Raw genomic sequence first — 26,492 nt, 5'->3', positions numbered from 1 at the left:
CTTCAACTCTACTTGAACACACAACATTTGTGGATGTGCACGCTCTGTGTCCCAGTCCGGTGGTCTGCCCTGCTGCATTTGGTGCCAGGTACTGTCATTTTCTTCTCCTATGCTTAACAAGATTAGTTTAAAAAAACGGAAAAAGTTCGACTTCAGAGTCTCTTTAACATCTCACTTTGCAATTTATTTTTTCCCCTTTTCGCTAAAGTTCCTCTTTAACCACTTGAGGACCGCAGTGTTAAACCCCCCTTAAAGAACAGGCCATTTTTCACTGAATGGGCCACTGCAGCTTTAAGGGCTCGCTGCTGGGCCGCACAACTCAGCACACAAATGATTCCCCCCCCCCTTTTCTCCCCACCAACAAGGCTTTTTGTTGGTGGGGTCAGATCGCCCCCAGAATGGTTGTTTATTTTATTATAAATATTTTTTTTATTTATTTCCTAATAAATGTGTGTATTTTTTTTACATTTTCTCTCCCCCCTCCCCCCCCTTCCGTCAGTCTATCAGCGTGATCGGCTCACAGCGGATTGCTTTCTTGCCTCTGGAGGGGATAGCCGAGTGACACGGCTGTCCCTTGTACAGCGCTGCCTTTGATCGCAGCGCTGTACTGACTTATTTCGCTGTCTAACAGTCTCCTAGCGGCTATCGCCGCTGGGAGACTGATGGCGCATGCGATCTCCGGCAAATCCCCGCCCCAGGGCTTGACGCCAATTGGCGTTGGGCGGTCCTGGGGCTGTCGTTAAGAAGTTAAGTACTGCCCCTGAAAATGCATTCCATTGAGACAAGGGAAGTAACTACAAATCATTGGGCCTCCAATGTTCACACACCTTCCTTTGCCTCATCATGCTGACCTTCTCCGCTTGGAGGCCCATGTTTCCAAGCCACCATGCTCTTCAAACATATAAAAAGTGTAGCCACAAAAACTCCTGATGTGGGGGATGAACCCCTGAATCAGAGGGAGGAAAGGTGAGAAGTTACCCTGCCCCCCCCCCCCCCTGCAGTCACAGAGGCTGTTCCCCTGTACGCCCCTGAGTAAGACCTACAGCAAGGTGGAAGACGCCATTTCTCGCTTGCCTGGCTGCTGTGAAAATCAGAAAGTTGCCTTCTTAAAGCCAATGGGTACCACTTAAAAAATAAAAAAGTCAGATACTCACCTAAGGAGAGGGAAGGCTCGGTCCTAATGAGCCTTCCCTCTCCCGGTGCCCTCGGTGCTGCGCTGGCTCCCCCGTTCGCGTCCGCCACCGCAGGGACTTCGGAGGTCTTCAGGAGCTCTCGGGCTTCCGAAGACGGGCCGCTCCATACTACGCACGCGCAAGTGCGTCATAGAGGGCGCTCGCGCATGCGTAGTATGGAGCGGCCCGTCTTCGGGAGCCCGAGTGGTCTCGAAGGCTTCCGAAAGCTCCCTTCGGCTGCGGAAGTGGCAGTATTTGACCGAACTGGTCGAATACTGCCACGGGGGATCCTGCGCGGGACCGGGCACCGGGAGAGGAGAGGGAAGGCTCATTAGGACCGAGCTATCCCTCTCCTTAGGTGAGTATCTGACTTTTTTATTTTTTAAGTTGTAAACATTCACTTTAAAACAGAAGGTATTTGCGATTATTCAGGTCGGAGTGAGCTTTGAGGTGTCCCACAATGCACCACTGCTGAATATGCAAATCATCCCATTGTTGTCCCTAGAAGCCAAACACACACCTCCAGAACCCCTGGAATGCAATAATGTGTCAGCTTGTTAATTGTACAGAGCCACAATAATCCAACGTGCACACAACAAACTGTTTCAGACTTGTTGGTCCTCAACAGTGCATGGCATGGGTTAATGTGGCTCTATGGGGTGGGTCTTGAAACACCCAGAGGTACAGATTGCCCAGTAAGCTCATGGTGAACCAGAACTCCTAGGAGTGTGTAAGGAGCTAAGGACCAAAAAGCCCTCTTACTAAAACGCTATGCAAACCAGAAGTCAAGCCAGAAGGAGGAAGCGTGGTAGTGACATGGAATGCAACGTGGTGCAAATGGAACACAAAGGACAAATGGGAAAATTAACCCCCCATCTCCTGCGGTCACAGCTTTTTTAATGAACATTTCAAATCCAAGTAGCTACGAGTCTTAGGCTACTATTCGGAGGAGCATCCCTGCTGCCAACACATGCGTACAAAGCACGAATTACACTGTTTACGCAATACACATTACTAGTGTAAAAACCAATAAAACTTTCATGCGCTGTGTCCTTTCGTGAAACAGGGTCATAGTAAATGTAAAAGGCTGCAGTACCCCAGTAGACAGAATGTGCTGTTGTTCACCTAATAACAGAAGGTAGAATATATATTATTGTAAGAAGTTTTGAATCAGAATTATGCCATTTATTGGCTAACTTAAAAGAATAAGAGTAAGCAAGCTTTTGGCTGTATAGTCTTCATCAGGCTTCAATCCTTCAATTCAACAGGATTGAAGCTCGATGAAGGCTATACAGCCTAAAGCTTGCTTATGCATATTCTTTTAAGTTAGCCGATTAATGGTGTCATCCTGATTCAAAACTTCTTGCTTTTACTGATGGCTAACACAGTACAATACCCTACTGCTACATACAGTGCTGCCCATAATTATTCATACCTCTGGCACATTTTGACTTAAAGTTACTTTTATTCAACCAGCAAGTAATTTTTTGATGGGAAAGGTGTCTCCCAAAAGATAATAAGATGATGTACAAAGGGCATTATTGGGGGGGCGGGGGGACCTAAATTTTTATTTAAATTTGTGCAAAAAGTGCCCAGTCCAAAATTATTTATACCCTTCACAAACTGTCACAGTTTGTGGGAAAATACAAAGTTCTATACCATTCCAAATAGTCCAAGCTGTTCTAAAGCATCCTAATTACCCTGATTAATTGGGAACAGCTGTTTTAATCAACTCAACAGGTGAAAAACAGCGGCTCTTTGTAGTTGGTTTGTGGACAGTCATGGCTAAGACAAAGAAGCTCAGTGAGGACTTGCGGCTGCGCATTGTGGCTGCTCACAAGTCAGGAAAGGGCTTCAAGGCCATTTCTAAACAGTGAACATGAATTTGCCTGGCAGCGATTGAAGCTGATACAGTAGCCAGTTGAGAGAGAATGGACATTGTACAACTGGCATTTTTATTTTTTTTTTAACAATAGGATCCTCTCTGCGCTGAGCGGAGCTTGCAAAAACGTGCCCAATGGGTATATTTTTGCAACAAGTGGGAACCTTCCCTAATGCTGGGAATACACAGTTCGTATTGTAGCTGATTAGATGGTTCAATAGATAATTTCCAACATGTCCGATCTCCCTTTCGATTCTTTTGCTGCTTGATTTCTGATAGAAGTGAATGGAAAAAGATAAAAAAAACGAGCGGAAGATAAGAGAATAGACTGCAGAATCGAGCGGCAGAAACGATCGAGAGCAGAAACGCATGGCAGAAACGAACCGTGTATTCCCAGCATAAGGCTTAGTTCACAGTGGAGTGTTGTTTTCCCTGTAAAAACAGGAATGCAATGCAATGGAGGGGAAAAGTCGCATTGCACATTATGCGTGCATTGCGTGGTATACAGTCAATGAAAAGTGTGCTTCCCTGACGCTGTTTATGCGTGTGTTATGCAGTAACGCACTGCATAACTATGTTTTAAAACTGAATTCTATTAGACCGCACCACAGAGGATGTACTGTCATTGTGTAGATTTACAATTGCAATGCGTTATGGCGTATTGAGTAAGCTTGGTCACACCCCACCGCAATGCCCCACTGTGAACTTAGCCAAAGGCCCAGTTCACAGTGCTCAATTGCGTTGCAGAATAATTCTGCATGTCAATTCACTGCTCATACAATCCTATGGGCCTGTTCGCAGCACTGTAACTGATCTTGTTATTCTAACTTGCTGCATGTAGGCTTTGAATTAACCACTTAAGCCCACAGGGTTGTACATTTTTTGCATCTGAGCATCTTTCACCTCCCATTCATTTGCCAATAACTTTATTACTACTCATCAGTACAATGAATTGATCTATATCTTGTTTTTTCTGCCACCAATTAGGCTTTCTTTGGGTGATACATTTTGCTAAGATTTAATTTATTCTAAATCCATTTTAACAGGAATATTAAGAGAGAAATGGAAAAATTGCATTATTTTTCAGTTTTTGGCCATCATAGTTTAAAATGAATACATGTTACCGTAATTAAAACCCATGTATTTTATTTGCCTATTTGTCCCACTTATAACACCATTTAAATTATGTCCCTATCACAATGTATGGCGCCGATATTTTATTTGGAAATAAAGGTGCATTTTTTTCAATTTGCCTCCATCACTATTTACATATAATTTAAAAAATTATATCAATATACTCCTTTGACATGCATATTTAAAAAGTTCAGACCCATAGGTAACTATTTATGTGTTTGTTTGTTTTTTAATTGTAATTTATTTTTTATATAAAAAAATTATTTGGGTAATTTTTGGTGTGGGAAGTAAATGGCTAATTTGTAAATGTAATTGAATGTATTTATTAAAAAATGTGTGTAGTTTACTATTTACTACAAGATGGCCAGTCAAAAATGTGAACTAAAAATAAGACAGGGAACGTTTTTTGGGCAGAAATACCACGGTCTGGGATAAGAGACCGTTGGTTTTTCTGCAGGGAACTTAGATCGGTGAATGGGAATTATATTCCCATTCACTGATCGGGGGGCTATCAGCGATCGTGCGCACTGCACACTACAAGCAGCACAGCCTATCTGGACATATTCGTCCAGATAGGCTTAAGTGGTTAAAGTGTATGTTCAGTATCCATTACAGTTCACAGTCACTGTAATGCAGGGAGTCGAAGCAATTTTGGGTACCTGGAGTCGGAGATTCAATAAACTGAGGAGTCGATGATTTTTGTACAAAATCCACAGCCCTGGTAAGTATTAGAGTAAGGAGTTGGGGTCGAGGAGTTGGAGCCATTTTGGGTACCCGGAGTCAGTGGTTTCATAGCTGAGGAGTCGGAGTCGGAAGATTTTTGTATCGACTCCACAGCCCTGTTATAATGCATGCATCAGGGGCGTTGCTAGCTCCAAAGATCAGTGTCATGTGCCCCGGATTTATTCTGGGGTGCCCAGGATGTTCCCAGGCAGCGGGCGGCAGAACTCACCAAAGGCAGCTTGGAGGTGAGTACTGCTGCCCATTACAGAGGATCTCTCCAGACTTGGAGAGTGGATGGAGGAGATGAGTAGTTCCTCCTGCTGTGCTATTCTGCTGTGGGAGTCAGGGGGAAAAACAGTGAGGACACACACAACGATGCATGCTCCCTATGGAGGCTCCAGGCACCACAACACCCAGCATGCCCCGTAGAGATACCACAGCGCCCAGCATGTACCAAAGAGCACCCAGCATGCCCCATATGTTTAAGTGACGCCTTTTATTTTTTTCTGTAATAATGGAGAGGGGAGCTTTATCCACCATTTTGCTGGGCAGGCCTACTTAGACCACTAATACATTTGTGTAAATTTAGTCACACCCACATTCTGGTGCATGGCCAAACCCATTTTTCGACTGGAGCACCCGAAAGTGCCCTGGATTTCTTAGGATCCTAGGAACACCCCTGGCGAGCATTATGCAACTGACCACTGTGAACCTGTTCTGCTTTTTATCAAACTCCTCCACTTTACAAAACAATGGACTAGAACAGCCATGGGGAAACTTGGCCCTCCAGCTGTTTAGGAACTACAAATCCCACAATGCATTTGCCTTTATGAGTCATGACTGTGGCTGTCAGACTCCTGCAAAGCATTGTGGGACTTGTAGTTCCTCAACAGCTGGAGGGCCAAGATGGCCCATGCCTGGACTAGAAGGATCTGTGAAAGCCTTCTGAGTCTGAATTATCATCTCCGCTGGTTCCACAGGCTATGGGAGCCTCAGATGAGCTTGTTGAACGGACTTTTTATTATTCAGCTAAAAATCTATTTTACGGAAATATTTTTCCAAGAATCTTCTTGAAAGTGCATTTCTCTGGCTTCCCATGTTAGATTCCGCTGGTTACTTCATGCTCCTGTGACTGAGGTATTTGCTTAAACCAATAAAGAATGCGATCCATGAGTTAGGAAAGAATTAACATTGCCCAGAAGTTCAAATACGAGAAGCAGGTGAAGGACAAACCTTGGACATCCCTGCCAAGCCTAACTTGGGCAATGCAATCATCTGGATTATTCCAGCCGAGGGAAGTTACAACACACTCTCATTGGCTATCTTTCATTTGCTTTACTGAATGTATGGAGACTGGTGAAGCTGAAGTTTTAACAAAAAGTATCAGCCATTGTGTAAACCCTGAACAGTCCATTCTTAGCGGAGGAAGACTTCTTTAACCCCCTTGGCGGTATATTTTTTCCGAATTTTAGGGTCTAAAAGCGGTACAATTTTTTTGCATACTTTCAGACCCTTAAACCTGGAAAAAAATCACGCTGCAAGGGAAGTCTGCACAGCCCCAGCAATCACTCACCTCTCTGGCTCCAGCGCTGCAGTTTTGCCTCCATCCTCTGGGTGGCGCTGCAACTCTAAAGTGAGATTGCCGGCTGTCGTCATGACGACAGCCGGCGATCTCACCAGGAGGAAGCAGAGCCCTGGAGGAGAAGAAGAATGGCCTCCGACGTCGGGATCCCCGGGAGGTATGTAGAAACGCTCCTGCTGCGCGCATTGCTCTGCATAGAGCATCCGGCAGCTACCGCGAGCAGAGGTCGGGATTACCGCTCTGAGCTGCGGTTTTCCGCCCCGACCCTAGCTCGGGATAACCGCCAAGGAGGTAAAAGGACAATTTAAGCCAGAGGGAATAGAGGCTGCTATATTATTTCCTTTTAAAGTGGACCTGAACTCTTGCACAGGACAGAACGAAAACAAAGAGAAATGCACCCTGTATGTATTTAGAGTTGAGCCTATCTAACTCCCCCTCATCTGTTACTAATCACAAGTTGTAATTTTATCTCTCCCCGGTGTCACGACTGTCAAGCTCATTTGAAAGCACAGGATGTTAACCCTATATCTGCTTCCATGAAGTAGAAACAGTGCAGATTTATTTAAGGATTTGTATCGGCTGTAACAAAGAAATGTTTTTGTTTAAAGGTTATTATGCTGTTGTGTATAATTTAGAGCAGAGAGGATGTTCTGAGTTCAGGTCCACTTTAAGAAATACCAGTTTCCTGTCTATCCTGCTAATCCTCTTCCGCTAATAATTTTAGCCAGTGTTATTCAGACATTACCGCAGTCAAATAGAGCAGGAGGGCTTATTTCAAAGGAATTAAATATGGCAGCTCCCATATACCTCTCACTTCAGTTGCCCTTTAAAGTGGACCTGAACTCTTGCACAGGACAGAAGGTAAAAAGAAATGCACCCTGTATGTACAGTGGGATGCAAAAGTTTGGGCAACCTTGTTAATTGTCATGATTTTCCTGTATAAATCGATGGTTGTTACGATAAAAAATGTCATTTAAATATATCATACAGGAGACACACACAGTGATATTTGAGAAGTGAAATGAAGTTTATTGGATTTACAGAAAGTGCGCAATAATGGTTTAAACAACGTTAAGCAGGTTCATAAATTTGAGCGCCACAAAAAAGAAATGAAATCAATATTTAGTAGATCCTCCTTTTTCAGAAATTACAGCCTCTTAACGCTTCCCGTAGGTTCCAATGAGAGTCTGGATTCTGGTTGAAGGTATTTTGGACCATTCTTTACAAAACATCTCTAGTTCATTCAGGTCTGATGGCTTCCGAGCATGGACAGCTCTCTTTAACTCACACACCACAGATTTTCAATTATATTCAGGTCTGGGGACTGAGATGGCCATTCCAGAACGTTGTACTTGTTCCTCTGCATGAATGCCTTATTGGATTTTGAGCAGTGTTTAGCGCCATCGTCTTGTTGAAAGATCCAGGCCAGCGCAGCTTGAGCTTTGTCACTGATTCCTGGACATCGGTCTCCAGAATCTGCTGATACTGAGTGGAATCCATGTGTCCCTCAACTTTGACAAGATTCCCAGTGCCTGCACTGACCACACAGCCCCACAGCATGATGGGGCCACCACCATATTTTACTGTAGGTAGCAGGTGTTTTTCTTGGAATGCGGTGTTCTTTTTCCTCCATGCATAATGCCCCTGTTATGCCCAAATAACTATTTTTTAGTTTCATCAGTCCACAGCACCTTATTCCAAAATTGGTGTAATTGCCTTCTTAAAACAGAAGGAAATTTGTAATAATTCAGTTATAAATGAACATTTGTGGTTACCCACAATGCACACCTACTAAATATGCAAATTATCCCTTTCCGCCCTTGTTAAGCCAAGCAAGCATCCAGAACCGCTGGTTTATAGCAAGCCTATTTGTTTTTTTAGTAGGAGGGCTTTTTGGTTCCTTTCATCCCCTATACATTCCTAGTAGTTTGGGTCACCCTGAGCTGCTTGGTTACTCTGTTATTCCAAAATAAAGCTGGCTTGTACAAATGTGCTTTAGCATACCTCAAGCATCTCTGTTTGTGTTGTGGTCGGAGAAAAGGCTTCCTCTGGAACACTCTCACATACAGGATTACCTTGTGTGAATTGCGCCAAATGGTTGAACGATGCACAGTGACTCCATCTGCAGCAAGATGATGTTGAAGGTCTTTGGTGCTGGTCTGTGGGTTGACTGACTGTTCTCACCATTCGTCGCTTCTGTTTATCCGAGATTTTTCTTGGTCTGCCACTTCGAGCCTTAACTTGAACTGAGCCTGCGGTCTTCCATTCCCTCAATATGTTCCTAACTGTGGAAACTGACAGCTGAAATCTCTGAGACAGCTGTCTGTCTCCTTCCCCTAAACCATGATGGTGAACAATCTTTGTCTCATTTCAGAGTTGTTTTGAGACCCCCATGTTGCTACTCTTCAGAGAAAATTAAAAGAGGAGGGAAACTTTCAATTGACCCCCTCAAATACTCTTTCTCATAAGTGGATTAACCCGTGTATGTAGGTCAGGGGTCACTGAGCTTACCAAGCCAATTTGAGTTCCAATAATTAGTTCTAAATGTTTTGGAATCAATAAAATGACAACAGTGCCCAAATGTATGCACCAGCCTAATTTTATTTAAACAATTATTGCACACTTTCAGTATATCCAATAAACTTCATTTCACTTCTCAAATATCACTATGTGTGTCTCCTATATGATATATTTAACTGACATTTTTGATCGTAACAACCAACGATTTATACAGGAAAATCATGACGATTAACAAGGTTGCCCAAACTTTCGCATCCTACTGTATTTAGAGAGTTTAGCCTGTCTAATTCCCCCTCATCTGTGACTAACCCCAACTGTAATTTGATTTCTAAGCTGGCTGCCTCAACAGAGCAGCTAATATGTAAACACAGGATGTTAACCTTATGTGTGCTTCTATGAAAACGGGAAGTAGACTGCAGATTTATTGCAGGATTCGTATCAGCTGTAACAAAGAGATGTTTTTCTTTAAAGGTTATTATACTGTTGCTTATCTTTTACAGCAGAGAGGAAGTTCTGAGTTCAGGTCCTCTTAAGATGCCATCAGAAAACGAAGTATAGCATCTGGGACCAGGTCAGCGTACTTAGCTGTGTATGTGTGTGCAGAGATGTGGCAGTGGGGGAGTAGAGGTCCTCTAACAACTGACACACTGCCAGGTGCTTTTATACGCCCACCAGTGTGACCTTTGCCTTCTCTGCATGATTCGTCACAGCATTGCGAGTGTAACAAAGACTGAACTCAAACGATCAGCACAACCACCACGGAATATACCGTATACAGGTCCTTCTCAAAAAATTAGCATATTGTGATAAAGTTCATTATTTTTTGTAATGTACTGATAAACATTAGACTTTCATATATTTTAGATTCATTACACACAACTGAAGTAGTTCAAGCCTTTTATTGTTTTAATATTGATGATTTTGGCATACAGCTCATGAAAACCCCAAATTCCTATAAAAAAATTAGCATATTTCATCCGACCAATAAAAGAAAAGTGTTTTTAAAACAAAAAAGTCAACCTTCAAATAATTATGTTCAGTTATGCACTCAATACTTGGTCGGGAATCCTTTTGCAAAAATGACTGCTTCAATGCGGCGTGGCATGGAGGCAATCAGCCTGTGGCACTGCTCAGGTGTTATGGAGGCCCAGGATGCTTCGATAGTGGCCTTAAAGTGGAGCTGTTAGGTATAGGGTCTCAGAGAAAATAAAAAACACATATCAGTAGCTAAATATTGGCTGTACTTACATTACATATGCATTTCACTGTCCAATTTTTATATAGTATTTGCAGAGATTGATGCTCCTGACAGCTCATGGCAGGTTCCATGTTTATCTGTCTTGTATGAAGCCAATTGTGATGTCATATCCTCCCTTACCCTGCTTCCTGATGATTCCACTCACAAAAAAGATCAGGATTAAAGATCCTAATGGTTCATGATCCAGACAACACTACTGTGTAGTGAATATTAATTAGCCATGTGGCTAGGAACAATAGCGGACTCGTGCAGTATACTCTAACGGAACATGTGCCCTGTGAACAGCACATTGATTTTTCAGTGTTGTGAGCTGGGCTGCTGTTACAAGCTGCTGTAACATGAGCCTGTAACTTCTCACTGTGAAAGCAGCCTTAGGTCAGTATAGGGAAATGAAGGGGAGGAACAAGGGAGTGTAGTGGGGAGAAGAAGCAGCCCCAGAATGCTTTGCAGTATCTGTTATGCGGCCTGCCGGTCTCCTTAGGAGCTTGGGAATATAGGGGCTTGCTGTTCAGCAAACATCAAAGTGAGAGAGATTTTTAACTTCAGTATTGCCTTTTTGGCTTCCTTCTAAACTGTTTAACACAGGAGAATAGAGGTTTAAATTAGCTTTTGCAGCCTGACAGTTACTCTTTAAGCTCATCCAGAGTGTTGGGTCTTGCATCTCTCAACTTTCTCTTCACAATATCCCACAGATTCTCTATGGGGTTCAGGTCAGGAGAGTTGGCAGGCCAATCGAGGACAATAATACCATGGTCAGTAAACCATTTACCAGTGGTTTTGGCACTGTGAGCAGGTGCCAGGCCGTGCTGAAAAATGAAATCTTCATCTCTGTAAAGCTTTTCAGCAGATGGAAGCATTAAGTGCTCCAAAATCTCCTGATAGCTAGCTGCATTGACCCTGCCCTTGATAAAACACAGTGGACCAACAGCAGAAGCTGACATGGCACCCCAGACCATCACTGACTGTGGGTACTTGACACTGGACTTCAGGCATTTTGGCATTTCCCTCTCCCCAGTCTTCCTCCAGACTCCGGCACCTTGATTTCCGAATGACATGCAAAAGTTGCTTTCCTCCGAAAAAAATACTTTGGACCACTGAGCAACAGTCCAATGTTGCTTCTCTGTAGCCCAGGTCAGGCGCTTCTGCCGCTGTTTCTGGTTCAAAAGAGGCTTGACCTGGGGAATGCGGCACCTGTAGCCCATTTCCTGCACACGCCTGTACACGGTGGCTCTAGATGTTTCTACTCCAGACTCAGTCCACTGCTTCCGCAGGTCCCCCAAGGTCTGAAATCGGTCCTTCTCCACAATCTTCCTCAGGGTCCGGTCACCTCTTCTCATTGTGCAGCGTTTTCTGCCACAATTTTTCCTTTCCACAGACTTCCCACTGAGGTGCCTTGATACAGCACTCTGGGAACAGCCTATTCGTTTAGAAATTTCTTTCTGTGTCTTACCCTCTGCTTGACACCCTCTTGCTTGAGGGTGTCAATGATGGCCTTCTGGACAGCAGTCAGGTCGGCAGTCTTATCCATGATTGCGGTTTTGAGTGATGAAGCAGGCTGGGAGTTTTTAAAAGCCTCAGGAATCTTTTGCAGGTGTTTAGAGTTAATTAGTTGATTCAGATGATTAGGTTAATAGCTCGTTTAGAGAACCTTTTCATGATATGCTAATTTTTTGAGATAGGAATTTTGGGTTTTCATGAGCTGTAAGCCAAAATCATCAATATTAAAACAATAAAAGGCTTGAACTACTTCAGTTGTGTGTAATGAATCTAAAATATATGAAAGTCTAATGTTTATCAGTACATTACAGAAAATAATGAACTTTATCAATATGCTAATTTTGTAAGGACCTATATATATATATATATATATATATATATATATATATATATATATATATATATACACACACACATACATAAATATAAATATATATATATATATATATATATATACACATACACAGGGGTTGGACAAAATAATGGAAACATAATAGAAACACCTTGAAGATCAACAAAATATCTTTTAAAGGGAACCTGAAGTGAGTAAAATTATTTAAAATAAACACATGACGTAACTGCAAATGAATATTACATACTTACTTCACCCGTCAGTTCCTCTCAGAAGCTCACAATTTTCTTCTTACAGTGATCCCTTCCAGTTCTGACAATATTTTGTCAGAACTGAAATATACCAGTTGCTGTCAGTTATATAACAGCAGCTGTCAGTTACAACTGAATGTGCAAGGTAATGTCTATGTTACCCTATGGCTCAAGTTGGCGATATTACAGTTTAACAGTGTGCTGACCAGGAAGCTGTTAGGGGGTAATGGCCATTTTGAAAATGGAGGACGGAGAAATCCATCTATCACAGTGGCCAAATGGGACGCAGGAGAGGAAAATGAGATTGAAAAGTAGACTACAAGGGAGGCAAGTATGACCTGTGTATGGTAATTTTTACTTTTTATTTTCAGTTCAGGTTCTCTTTAATATGGTGTAGGTCCACCTTTTGCGGCAATTACAGCCTCAATTCTCGGAGGTATTGATTCATACAAATTGTGAATGGTTTCCAAAGGAATTTTAGCCCATTCTTCACTTAAAACACCCTCCAGTTCTTTTCGAGACGATGGCAGCGGAAATCGATTTATTTGAATCTCTAAAAACGACAATAAATGCTCAATAATTTTGAGGTCTGGGGATTGTGGTGGCCAGATGAGATGCTCAACTTACAATGTTCCTTGTGCCATTCTTTAACAATTCTAGCTGTATGGATTGGGACATTATCATCTTGAAAGATTGCATTCCCCTCCAGAAACAGTTCTTGAACCATAAAATGAACTTGGTCGCCCAAAATTCCTAAATAGTCTCGGCTGTTAATTCTTCCATGAAGGGAAATCATTGGCCCGGCGGATTTCCAAGAAATAGCACCCCTGATCATCACAGAACCCCTGCCATGATTTATGGTTGGGAATAGGCATTCTGGATGAAAGGCTTCTTTCGGCTGTCTCCAAACGTACACTCGGCCAGAAATAAGGTAAATGATGATTCGTCAGAGCAAATCACATTTTTCCACTGCTCAAGGGACCAATTCTGGTGGTTTCTACACCACTCTAAATGCTTTGAAACACTTGTCTTTGAGAGCACAGGTTTTAGAATTGCAGTTCTTTCGTGGTATTCAGATTTGTGCAGCTCCCGACTAACAGTTTTTGTGGAAACTGGGTTCTGTAGGTGTTCATTCATGCAGTGATTTTAGGAGCCGTGGTCTTGCGAGCTTTTCTAACAACTTCGACTTTCGGCCACAACTGTGCTTTGCTGAGGACGTTTTTCCTTCTCTTTCAAAGGCAGTCATTACTTTTGAGACAGTACCTCTTGAAATGCCAAGCATTCTGATACATTAGCGCCTGCCATATGAGCACCAACAATTTGGCCTCTTTGAAAGTCTGAGAGATCTGCCATTTTTATAAATTATAACCAACTTTGGTTTAAAAATCTGTAAAAAAAACTATTTTAGTTAAACATATCAAATAGCAAAAATAATAAACAATAAAAATTGAACATATGTCAAGTTCTGATTACTTAAAGTGAACCTAAAACCGGTTAAAAAAGATGAGATTAACTCACCTGGGGCTTCCCTCAGCCCCCTGCAGCCGATCGGAGCCCTCGCAGCTCCGGTCCGATGCTTCTGGACCCGCCGGCGAACACTTCCGGTTTCGCCGTCACCGGCCGACAGGCATGGGAACGCGAGTGATTGTTCGCGTTCCCAGCCTGTATATTGCCCCCTATGCTGCTATTGCGGCCAGGAGGCGGCGATCGGGTAAGACACGCAGCTAGCAAAGCGCTAGCTGCGTGTATGAAAAAAAAAAAATGCATATCGGCCCACCAAGGCCTGAGCAATCCACCGCGGCGTTACTGGACGAGATGAGCTCGTCCATAACGCCCAGGTGGTTAAAACATGTTCAAAGATTATGATGCCAAAATGTTAGGGGTTTCCATTATGTTGTCCAACCTATATATACTGTATGTATATGTATATATATATATATATATATATATATATATATATAATTTAGTATTTATATAGCGCCGACATATTACGCAGCGCTGTACAGTGTGTATATATATATATATATATATATCTATCTTGTCACTAACTGTCCCTCAAAGGAGCTCACAATCTAATCCCTACCATTGCCATATGTCTATATTATGTAGTGTAAGTACTGTAGTCTAGGGCCAATTTTTTTAGGGGGAGCCAATTAACTTATCCGTATGTTTTTGGAATGTGGGAGGAAATCGGAGTGCCCGGAGGAAACCCACGCAGACACGGAGAGAACATACAAACTCTTTGCAGATAGTGCCCTGGCTGGGATTCGAACCAGGGACCCAGCGCTGCAAGGCGAGAGAGCTAACCACTACGCCACCGTGCTGCCCTATATATGAGATATGACCACCTCCTCTGACGTCCACCATTCTATAATAACCTCTTCACATTACTCGAGCTGCGGCTGGTGGAATTTGAGGACAAAACTAGAGCCACTGGTGTGAGGTATCATCAATCTTTTCCTACAATCAGGAGAGAAATGTCATCAGGTTACAGTGGCAGCATGTAGGCTGATCATAGGAAACAAATGATTGCATTGTGTACAAGTTTCAACATGTGCAGCCAGAATTAATGTTGCAGCATGAAGGTGGTTTAATTACAGACTATTGTTATTTTTGGTCTCCGCTCGTTGAAGGGAACCTGTCCTATCACCAGTGTTGAAATCTCATTTCAGATTTCCTCTCGCTCCAGGCCATTACTATGTAATGAAAGACCATGCTAAAAGGCTTTTTTTTTGCTATGCATTGCATTTTAATGCTTTTTTTCCCCAGAACAGTGCATTGTGAAAAAGCTTCAGTTTAACAGTGTATAGTGTGAAAGAGGCCATAGGGAAACATGGACACGGAACTGCACATCAGTTGTCCTTTCAGTTACAACTGAAAGCAACTGTTACAGTGTAAAAGGACCCTCAGGGTTGGGACCCACTAGGGCATTTTTGGTAACATTTTGGGTTTGTTCACAATCGCAGGTGATTCCCAAAAACACTTTGCCAATGAAAATGAGTGGTTGGGAACCCATTAATGCAATTGCGATTAGGGGTAATCGCAATCACAGGACATGCAGCATTTTAAGCGCTCAATGCTGTGTATAGTAGCGCTGCAAAAAAAATAATCTTGGTTGTTGGGCATAATCGATTATTATTTAGTATTTATATAGCGCCGACATCTTCCGCAGCGCTGTACAGAGTATATAGTCTAGTTACTAACTGTCCCTCAGAGGAGCTCACAATCTAATCCTTACCATAGTCATGTGTCTATGTATGTATCATGTAGTGCATGTATCGTAGTCTAAGGCCAATTTAGGGGGAAGCCAATTAACTTATCTGTATGTTTCTGGGATGTGGGAGGAAACCAGAGTGCCTGGAGGAAACCCACACAGACATAGGGAGAACATACAAACTCCTTGCAGATGCTGACCTGGCTGGAATTTGAACCGGGGACCCAGCGCTGCAAGGCGAGAGAGCTAACCACTACGCCACCGTGCTGCCCATATTATGATCGATTATTAAAAAAAAATCGTCCAACTGGATTTTTGTCAAACCAAAATTTGGATTTTCTTGATAGGTTGTGATAGATAGGAAGCAAAGATTGGTTTGTTGATGGTGCAGTGAGCGATTTTACACCAGAAATTGGACCATTAGTGGCCACCTTTAGAGTGTTGTCATCATGCAGCTGAAATGCTGCTATTTATTATTATAAGTTAGAAAATAGATTGTATTTCTGAAATCTTGTATTTTTAATTTGGGTCCACTTTTAAGGGTCTACTCTAGATCATGAGTGGGGCAAAGAGCCCCTATTTCCATATTAAAGGAACATTATCAAACCAAGTGTTCTAAAATGACAATGTACAAATAATGTAGCTAGTAAGTAAGTAAGCTAGTAATAAGTAGCTGTGTAAACATTTTCCTGCTTTCTATGTTAAATATCAGAGGCAAAAGCTGTAATTCACTGTGTGTAGATTTTAGCTGCGTTTGGGATGTCTCATTTGCATAGGTGAATCTCTGCAGGCGGACATGCTAAGAACAGTGTGATATTGAAGCAGAGTTATATGCAATGGCTCTAGTATCAGGTTTCACACACTACAGTATTACAAATGTTTATGTTGCACCTAAGATACATTTCCTCTACTTTCTGCAAAGAGCTCTCAGAGACAGGCAGCTGCAGTGAGAGCTTTCTTACACGCACAAAGTTAACAGATGCAGTGTGAGGGAATCCCCCCTCCCTTCACAATTTTAGTCCATCAGATTTTGGCTGTCACTGAAGTGTGAAAGGAATTTGATAACAGTAAACAAAGAGATACGAATTAAAATGTATACACCCGTTCTTAGCACTTTCCAAACAATTCCTATCTCAGTTGAAAAAATATGTTAATCGATAGTGTTCCTTTAACTTAAGGCTGTTGCCAGTCCACAGAGCAGGAATAGAATGTGATCATAAAGGCTTATCTTGAAGAACTGTAGTGAAAACAATGTATAAAATGGCTTTTTTTATATTCATTTATAGATTAGTCTGTGTTTGCCCATTGTAAAATCTTTCCTCACCCAGATTTACATTGTGAAATTTATCCCCTGTGGTGACAAGTCCTGCCAGGTGATCTATGCAGAATGTTTAATGAGAGTTCTATGCACGGTGGGAGATACTGTTAGCTTGGCAGTTGGAAACAGCTGTTATTTCGCACAATGCAACCAGGTTCACAGGCAGCAAACTGTTAGGGCCATGGTCCTGACATCAAACTGTGGGAGGGGTTTCACCACAATATCAGCCATACAGTCCCCCTGATGATTTATTCGAGAAAGGGTAAAGATTTCTCATGGGAGGGGGTATAAGCTGCTGATTGGGATGTAGTTCAATCCTTAAAGTTTCTCTATAACATCTTGGCCCTTATTCAATTCACTTTTTCTAATATTCTCCTAGGAGATATTTTTAGAATGCCTTTGAAGTCACCAGGTAGAAAGAAAATACCCTGAATAATTTTCACAGTACTTGTGCACTGACAGCGTACTTTATTATACTTTTTCAATCGCAGAGTGCTGAAATGTTATTTTAAACAAAAATGAAACATATCACCCTTTTGATTAATTCAGTTTCATCTGTTACCTATTATGGTCCATGGCAACATACCCCTGGGTTAAAGCGGAATATAACCCTGCATTTCAACTTTGCTCTAAAACATTATTTACAGCATATTATATGCAAAAAGCATTTTTTTTTTACTAGACCAGCATTGGAAGGGTTAAACACAGAGGTTTAAAGTTTCTTGGAGAGATATGCAGAAGTTCAGATTGTTCTATTTAGTTAAATGTATCTATTGAGAAATGTTACACACTATTTGGCTGTCCTCCAGCTCCTTCTCAGTCAGAGAGAGTGAGTCACATTCAACACTTAGATACATTTATGTAAACAAAATGTATCTATGTCAGCTTTGGATGCGTCTGCAGAAATCTCCAGGAACTTTAAAGCCCTGTGTAACCCTTCCAATGCTGGTCTAGTAAAAAAAAAAAAAAAAATGCTGGTTGCATATAATATACTGTAAATAATGTTTTAGAGCAAAGTTGAAATGCAGGGTTATATTCCGCTTTAATATTAAAATATTTCTAGATACCTCCCTATATCTCATTAGTGTATGAACACCTATATCCATGTTAAAAACCTCCATCTAAGGTGATTCTAAGGTTACCTAGCTGGCACAAGCACTCAACAGGCAGTTGGCTTTGCCCCTGTAGTAGTGCTTTCAACCCTACACTCCAGCTTTTACAACCTTTGAACACCCATTTAGGAACTCCCGTCACCTAGTGCCTCGTTGGAGGCCATGTCCCACCCGGGAACCTCCCCCCCCCCCCCCCAAAAACAAAAACGTTCAGGTTGACGGAGGTTACGGCACATATCTATCAACAGTACAGCCCCCCTCAGACTTTAACAAACTAAAATTTCCCCTTACTCCTATCTTATACAATCTAGGGGTATTTTTGCTTTCTAAGGCTAGTTCTAATGCAACTGTATTATACGGCAATATGTCAACCAGTATTCAGGAACTAATACTATCTATACCTCTGGTATAATGTGTATGATATCTTGTTCTTATTGGTTAATAACTCATTATTTGACTGTCTTTGTAATATTGTTAATACCATAATAAAAATAAAAAAAAATGAAAAATATCTCCTAGGAGAAAAAGTGAATTGAATAAGTGCCCTTACTATATTACCCTAGTAGTGCAATATAGTAGTTGTCTGCTATAAATTATAACGCATACAGAAAGGGGAGGAACTACACATCATGGGGCCCCAGCAAAAAAAAAAAAAAAACAACTGATGGGACCCCACGATTGTTCACACCCTTTCCCTTGCCTACCCCTAGTGACCCTCAGAGCCTTGAGGCCCATCTTGCAAGGCTCATAAAACAAGTGTGGCCATCATGATCTTCACACCCATAACAAATGTAGCCACAAAAACACCTGATCTGAAGGAAGGACCACTTTATCGGGAGTGAAGTAACAGTTGAAGCCCCGTTACAGCTCTGGGCACCTCTGCGGTTGCACTGGCTGCTCTCCTGTAGTTACACCCCTGCATACAGGAGCACTTAAACTGGTTCTGTTGTTCTGTATAAAAACCAAAACTTGGTTCCCCACTGCTGGTTACTGTCCAATTATTCGCCTAACTAGACGAATGCAACTGCGGCTGCGCGCGTCCTCGCACCCACTGGCGTCTCCAGGAGCCAGGAAAACTTTGTACTGCGCAGGATGCTCCTGGAGACGCGAGCTAGAGGGAGGACGCTCGCAGCCGCATTAGTCTAGTTAGACGAATAATTGGAAGGTAACCGGCAGCAGGGAACGGAGGAGCGTAGGGGACGGCACGGGACAGGACAGCTGCAGGGGGCCGGTGGAAGCCCCCGGTAAGTGTCAGTTTTTTCTTTTATAAGTAACCACAGAACCCCTTTAAACAGTAGCTATTCAGTCAGTGGGTTCCTCTAATTCAGTAAAGACAGACCAGACAGGAAGTAGTTTTCAAAACAATCTTTATTCTGTTTGAAGGTCTAATACAATGTTTTAAAGCAACTTAAAACGAGACACAGAGCTTTATCAAAGCTATAGCTCAAAGTTTCAGAGGCACAACTTTATTAAATTGCCTTGTAAAGGCAAATTACTACTAACCATCCTTTCCTCCCCCAAACACAAGACCAAAGTATTAATGGTGTTTAACAAGGTTAATTCTTTTTCTCTTTAATGATGTATAAACATTGAACAGAATTTCTGTTTGAAATAGGAATTTAATAAAAAAAAAAAATACATAGCAGCACATTGGGCAGCTAATGCAGTCATATGGTGACGTGATGATGAATCCACTGACCTAGCAAAGCCATGAAGACTGACGCATTCAGCTGTTAAATCTAGTATATAAAATTTGGCATGTTTTGCCTCTGCCGGGATTGGGCACAATGTTTCCCAATTCCAAAGAGAACCTGAACACCACATGACGAGATGTGTGAACAATGAGGAATAGTTTCCGTGACTGGGCCTTATAATACAGGCGGCAGTTGGTTGCCCAGATTGAAATGAGTAGAGATGTCAAAGTGTAGCTCACTGCGTAACACGGACTACGCCTAAAATCAAAGTGCCTATATATGAAGATCTACTGGTAACATTCACAAATATTCATGTAAACATTATAGTCGTGTATTGGAACTCAAGATAACTTTAGTACTAAATGATAAAAAGGCTCCACACAACATGCTCCCGGCCAAGTTGTCTCTGGACACAAGTGCAGAGCTTCTCTTGAAATCATCAGAACACCACTTTTCAATCACAGTTTGATATCCAGTCAAAAAAAAAAATCCTAAGAAAACTGTGCTGTCCACTGCGCCACAGAGATGGGGAAGGCTTTCACCTGTTTTAAAGGACAGCTGTAATGAGAGAGATGTGAAGGCTAACCATATTTATTTCCTTTAAACCAATACCAGTTGCCTGGCTGTCCAAATGATCCTCTGTCTCTAATACTTTTAGCCCTATAGACAAAGAACAAGCATGCAGCAGATCAGGTGTTTCTGACATTATCAGATATGACAAGATTAGTTTGTTTCTGGTTTTATTCAAACACCACCGCAGCCAAATACATCAACAAGACTACCAGGCAACTGGTATTGTTTAAAAGGAAAAAATATAAGCAGCCTTCATATTCTTCTCACTTCCGTTGTCCAAACTTCAGCTGGAAACGATCAAAGAAATCTGCACCAACGTGGAGAAAGCTTTTCACATTTTTTACTATGGAAAATTAAGCAGTGGAACTGGAATATCCATTATTCTGGCCATCACTAGAAACCAATAGTAACTATGACAAGAGACAAAGGTCGCCCTGTGCCACAGTGAGGTCATCAAAGTGAGACCGCCTCTTCTGAAAAATCAATGTGGCGCTCAAAATAACTCAAGTGTTGTGGAAGGTGCACATTAGGATCAAGAAAACATGCTGCAATATCTAAAACCTTCGACACGATGGAAGCCATTTTTGAAATTTGTGGATGCAAGAAACCGTATGCCATACGCCACTGGTCTAGTTACACTAATCCTGTGAAACGTGGATGGTTGCAATGAAACTCCCATCACTCCCCTTTGCACATACACTATGATCTTGTATCTGACTTGCGAACAGCAATGCCGCCATTTGGTATCTCAAGTTCCAACCAAGTCTACCTTCCCTCTTCATACAGGGTTAACTTATGTTTTAGGTATATGGATTGAAGATTTATTTACAGTAAAATTGGTGAGCTTTGGCACTCCAGTAATTGCTTAAAAAGTGAACGGGCATTTGCTGAGCATTATGGGACATTTAGCTCAGCCCATGGCTAGAGTGCTGAAAGCTACCCATGCATATATTCACAATATTTCATAGTATAAAAGGACTACTAAATTTTAAACTACAAGTTGCTTTATAGAAAAATTCTTGATTTACATTCACAAATACATCGTATAAAAAATACAACAACCCCAAAACGATCCTGCCTGCATCCGACACTGAATTCAGCCTTATTTTGGCGGTAAATGTTTGAAGACAGACAGGAGTAGCATAATAGGTCAGAGGTGTCATATTCTGGATATCTAGCAGATGATTTTAAAGGCTATATTTCTGAATGTAATAAGATGACTTATCACAGTGTACCAACTTGTATTTTACTTTTAGTAGCCCTTTAAGTAGCCTCCCTCTTGCCTTATTGACCTCCCTACTCTTAGCAAACACATTATACATTTAATTTACAAAGTTCTTTGCTGAAACTATCGAGTATACTTGTTGTGCTTCAGAAATCAGCATGGTGTACCTTAAAAAAAAACAGAGGAATAGTGCATTTCTTATATGTAGATGTTTCTTAAAGCGGACCTATACCCAGGAAAACCAAACTTTGCATATATATCGTTAAGCAAGCAGCATGTTAAGTAGTTACTCCGCTTTTCAGTCATTTACTCTCTACGATGAAATAAAAGCTAACAAAGGCTGGGTTTGCAATCATGTGATTATGCCTATACCCATGCCTACAAGATGCATGCAGGGAAAATTTACAATGCTTGAGATTGCAGGCAGCCTGATCTAATCTCTGCTTCTCTATAACCCTGCAACAGATGGTGGCATTTGATCACTAGATGGTTATTGAACAAGTTAACCACTTAATGATGCCACTGGTGATGCAGGATAGAGGAATGCCTAGATTAAACAGGGCTACCACTTAGGTAAGAGACTGTATAAACGAAAAGGTCTTATTACTTAATTAGCAACCAAAGCAGGCTAATAAGAGTTTAAGTCCGCTTTAAAAAAAAAAAAAAATTCCCCAAAACCTCCTCCTTCCACCTATTAATGTAATATGAACGGCAAGATAAGAGTAAAGTAAACTAATCCTAAAAAAAGGGGGGAAATATGGCTTAAACTGGGAAAAAAAAAGTTTACTTTTCCCATGGTCTTAAAGTAAAACTGCATATGAAATATAATAGTCTTAAAAACCTTAAATTATCAGCACATCTACAATTATCACAGTACCTAGCGCCTTGGTTTATCGCTGTGGAACAATGATAGAGGATTACTACTCAAGCACGCAATTATTGGCCTGTATACATCCAGTACTGAGCACTTAACATTTTTGAATGCAGTTTAAAAAAAAGAGGTATTAAAGATTTGAAAGTTTAAACATGATGGCATAACACGCGATTGGCTTAATAGTTTGCAGAAGCAAAAATAAGTTTGCTAAAAATAGTACAAAATTAATGTCTGGAAGCGCGCAGACCCCAAAAAAATGTTCGGTGTGTAGAATACACATTTTATTTTGTACACATACTTTTTTTTCTCTAGGCCTCAAAAATTTGCAAGTTACTCAGAGGCCAGGGAGAGCCAACAATGCACAATAATTGTGGAGAACAATAATCCACTACACTCCAGAATGTAAAGCAATGTACAGTGGCTATGGGAAGGGTAGTCAAATAGGCAAAAAAAATGTATATTGTGTTACTTATACAAGGCAGGCAGTTGCAAATACTATAGAATACAAAACTTGAGTAGAGTGTACCACTGATTAAACCAGCCACCAGTCAGGACAAGGATTTTTTTTTTTTTTTTTTTAAAGTTGATCAGTGTCCCAGCAGTGTAAAAAGTGTTAAAACGGTAAAACACTAAAGGTACATCCTAAGGTTATGTGTAGAAACCACCAATAAAACGTTGTATCCTTACAGTGCACCACAACTCATCTGCAATTTCATTTCATTCAAATCTTTGGAAACCAAACTGGACGTCAAAAGTTAGTGGATTCAGAACGGCCAATAAGCAAAGCTCTGCCCATTCTGCCACAGATCCGAATTAGCCGATTTGCGGTTCTCTCATGTCCTCTTTTTAAGGTGTCTTTTTAAAACCATTGCAGTAACGTCATCTTATACAGCAGGGTTTAGCATGCTACACGTTGAAATGATGAGTCCGTCATTTCAGACTAACAGGAAGGCAGAAAGCTATTGTGCGTACTTTCTACCCAATCAGAAGCAGTAAAAGGACAGAGGACGAGAATGCTCCGAGCATGTTACCATGAGTACCAATCATTCGAAAAACAAAACCATTAAACACTGAGAAACTCTGATTCTTTGTTTATATATTTATATATCTTTAAAGGTTTATTCTTTTTTTTTTCTTTATTAAGAAAAGCAGCTTTGAAGCTCATTAGGCACTGCCCAACAACGCATTAATCAAATATCTGTTATGAACTCTCAATGTTCTTCTTTAATCTTGGGCGCACGCCAAGTTTTTCTATACAACGTATGGTAAAATAGCTCTTTTTTTAAATTTCCTTGACTCTGTTCAACTCGACTACACTCCTCTACAGCCAGACATACTGCACAATTCCTAGACACACACAATAAAAAAAAACAACCTACAATAACAAAAAGGTAACATTTCACAAATAGAACAGTATGTAATTGGTACGTATAAAAAAAAAACTGAAAACAAAAAAACAAAAACAGCTTAAAGAAAACTGGATGTTGCATAGCATTAAGGATTCAGCAGTCAGCAAAATAAAGAGACAGTTTGGTATTGGTAGGTTCCATTTTGATAGCTAGTCCCCAGTTGCTATGTACATATATATTTATATATATGTATACTGTTTATAGTCTTTATTCCATCTTGTCACCATTCATGTTAAATAAGGTTCATCATTGTTTTCTGATTAGTCCTATTAAAAAAACACTTCCTGGCACTTTGCTGCATAAACGTGGCGCCGTTGTATCGATAATCAACGTCCTTTCTTCGGGTTTCTCTCTCTTAAAGAAATGAAGGAAAGTGCCGTTCTGCTACATATGTTTATTTCTTTTTGGGAAAATGAAACAATCTGCAAGGCTGTGTGGGTAGGTCCACTGAGAGCTAGGCCACGAGTCCTCCAAAGGCTGCGATGGAACGTGTTGTGTCCCCCTCCCTCCCCAAAAAAGGGGAAAAAAAAAAAAAAAGCCCCAAAAACAGTACTCTAACAAAAAGACACCTTGGCTTCTTGGATCTGCGGTGACCAACATTCAAGCTGGTAAAGCTTCAAAAGAATGTAAACAAGCACCATGGTGAAGGCCTCGAAGAACCTGCAGGCCCTGGAGATAGGCTTGTAATACCATATCTTTCTGTTGCTGTGCTTCTTGGTTCTTTCAAAGCAAGCACGTTTAGCTTAGAGACATACATTCACAGCTTAACACTCATCTCCTGCTTCCATGGCGAAAGAAAGCTCTTATCTCATCAGAAGGTAGCTTTGATACTGCAGCTCAATCTTGTGAAGTAGGCGGACGAGGGAGCTTTAGGATTTTATTTTATCCCTTGCCAAAACCGGCATCAAATTAGTTGATGAAGGAATTAGTCTTTACGTGTTCATCGCCTCTGCTGTGGATATACTGGGTGTGCTAGTGTGACGTTCAGAGAGTCATTGTGCTGTACGAGGGACGTGTGTTGGTAATGTAGCACCAGTTCTTTCAACGAACTATACAAGTTGTATGGTTCTGCAAATCCAAAGCCAGTAAGGGTCTTGTTTATGACACAGTGCTTGACCTCCCCATCCGCTCTGTAAGAAAAAGAAATGAAAAAACAGAATTAGACCACCATACAAACTATTTCTTAAAGCAATGAAAATATACAGAGCTTAATGTAAAGGAATAAGAAGTGTGTATTTCTCACTGGAACCAACCTCTGTAATTAACAAAAACCCCTCTGGGGATACTTACCTCGGGAGGGGGAAGCCACAGGGTCCCAATGAGGCTTCCCCATCCCCTGTAGCTGAGGGAAATCCAGCGCTGGCTTCCCCGACAATTGGAGATTCATTCACCTTCCCGCAATCATGCGCAGGCGCACTAGCGTTCAGGCCAGGCAGAAATAGCGGAGCCTGATCGTATCTGCTCTACTTCCCAGGTGCAAAGGACTCTCGCCTGCGCAGTAGAGCGGATACGATCAGGTTTTGGCTATTTTCACCTTACCTGAACGAAGAGCAGATAGTGCACCTGCGCAGGGTCGTGGTAGGTCAATATTTATATTTTGTTGAACAGCTAGGAGAACGCCAGCGCATACCACTAAGGCTGCATCTGAAATGACCACCAGCTCATGTGTGCAGCACCTAAAAAGACTTTCTGCACACTTCGCATTCAATTCAGATGCAAATCATATGTAAATCTGCTACTACTTATCATGCAAACAAGAAACTCAGGAGGAGGGGCTGGGAGCAGCTAACCTGAGTTTCCTGTTTGCATGATAAGTAGTAGCAGATTTGCATTTGATTTGCATCTGAATTGAATGCGAAGTGTGCAGAAAGTCTATTTAGGTGCTGCACACATGAGCTGGTGGTCATTTCAGATGCAGCCTTAGTGGTATGCGCTGGCGTTCTCCTCGCTGTTCAACAAAATGCAAGTTACACATTTTTTTTTGCTTAGCTGCTCCCAAGGTTTTAAATTTAGGTTAGGTCACTTGCTCGGAGGTTTGCCTCACCGTGGCGCAAGTGTCTAGTACATTATACTTTGCATGCAAACCATATTGGAAGCTAAAGTTCCTCCTAGCGTAATAAATGTTAGCACTTGTTTTGGATGTAGGGCATGCATTTTTCAGTCTAGCAGAGGCGGTGTATGCCTGTGCGATTAACCATTCAATTGCAGCATGTGTTTAGGGATGCGCAGCCTTTCCCCCACTGTTTCTTAGGTCCATATTTACCTTGCCGCCCTTTGGGGGGCTGCAGCGCTGGATTCCCGGGGCAGCGGAGGAAAGGGGAAGCCTCATTAGGATCCAGAGGTTTCCCCCTCCCGAGGTAAGTATCCCCAGAGGGTTTTTTTTTTTTAATTACAGATCCTGTTTAGGTATGTGTATCTGTCTCTGAACTAGAGCTTCTGCTTGAGTTCTCTCTAACTTTTCCTTCTTTAAGGATTGTGAGAAAGTTTTGTATATAGTGTATAAAATAAACAATACGTACACCACAGAGCAGGCGTAGCACCCCGCTTTACTGCTGTCCCGCACAAGGAATGTACCATCGCGCTTTCCACGTAAAAGGCTTTCTGCTTGACTTCTCTTAATATCTCCTACGTTCCATGTTCTCTCGTCATGGTGGGGCAAGTCCTCATCTTCCACTGTGGAATACTGACTAAATTGGGGGGGG

At 41.6% G+C, this 26,492-nt stretch overlaps 1 protein-coding gene across 4 annotated transcripts in view; it reads right to left on the bottom strand.

Moving 5' to 3' along the window:
- Positions 1-19,365: 19,365 nt before the first annotated feature.
- Positions 19,366-26,492, bottom strand: part of PIK3R1 (phosphoinositide-3-kinase regulatory subunit 1) — a 111,053-nt gene continuing 103,926 nt past the window's right edge. For all 4 annotated transcript variants that reach the window (XM_068250050.1, XM_068250059.1, XM_068250075.1 and 1 more), the window contains 2 exons: positions 26,310-26,477; positions 19,366-24,920 (listed from right to left, as the gene is read on the bottom strand). In XM_068250050.1, coding sequence (XP_068106151.1) covers positions 24,731-24,920; positions 26,310-26,477 — 358 coding nt within the window. In that variant the 3' untranslated portion in view covers positions 19,366-24,730. The remainder of the gene's footprint in view (positions 24,921-26,309; positions 26,478-26,492) is intronic.

The sequence above is a fragment of the Hyperolius riggenbachi genome, chromosome 1, assembly GCF_040937935.1.
Source record: "Hyperolius riggenbachi isolate aHypRig1 chromosome 1, aHypRig1.pri, whole genome shotgun sequence".
Lineage (NCBI taxonomy): Eukaryota > Metazoa > Chordata > Amphibia > Anura > Hyperoliidae > Hyperolius > Hyperolius riggenbachi.
The sequence above is the reverse complement of the archived record's forward strand: the minus strand, read 5'-3'. Positions and strand labels throughout refer to the sequence as shown.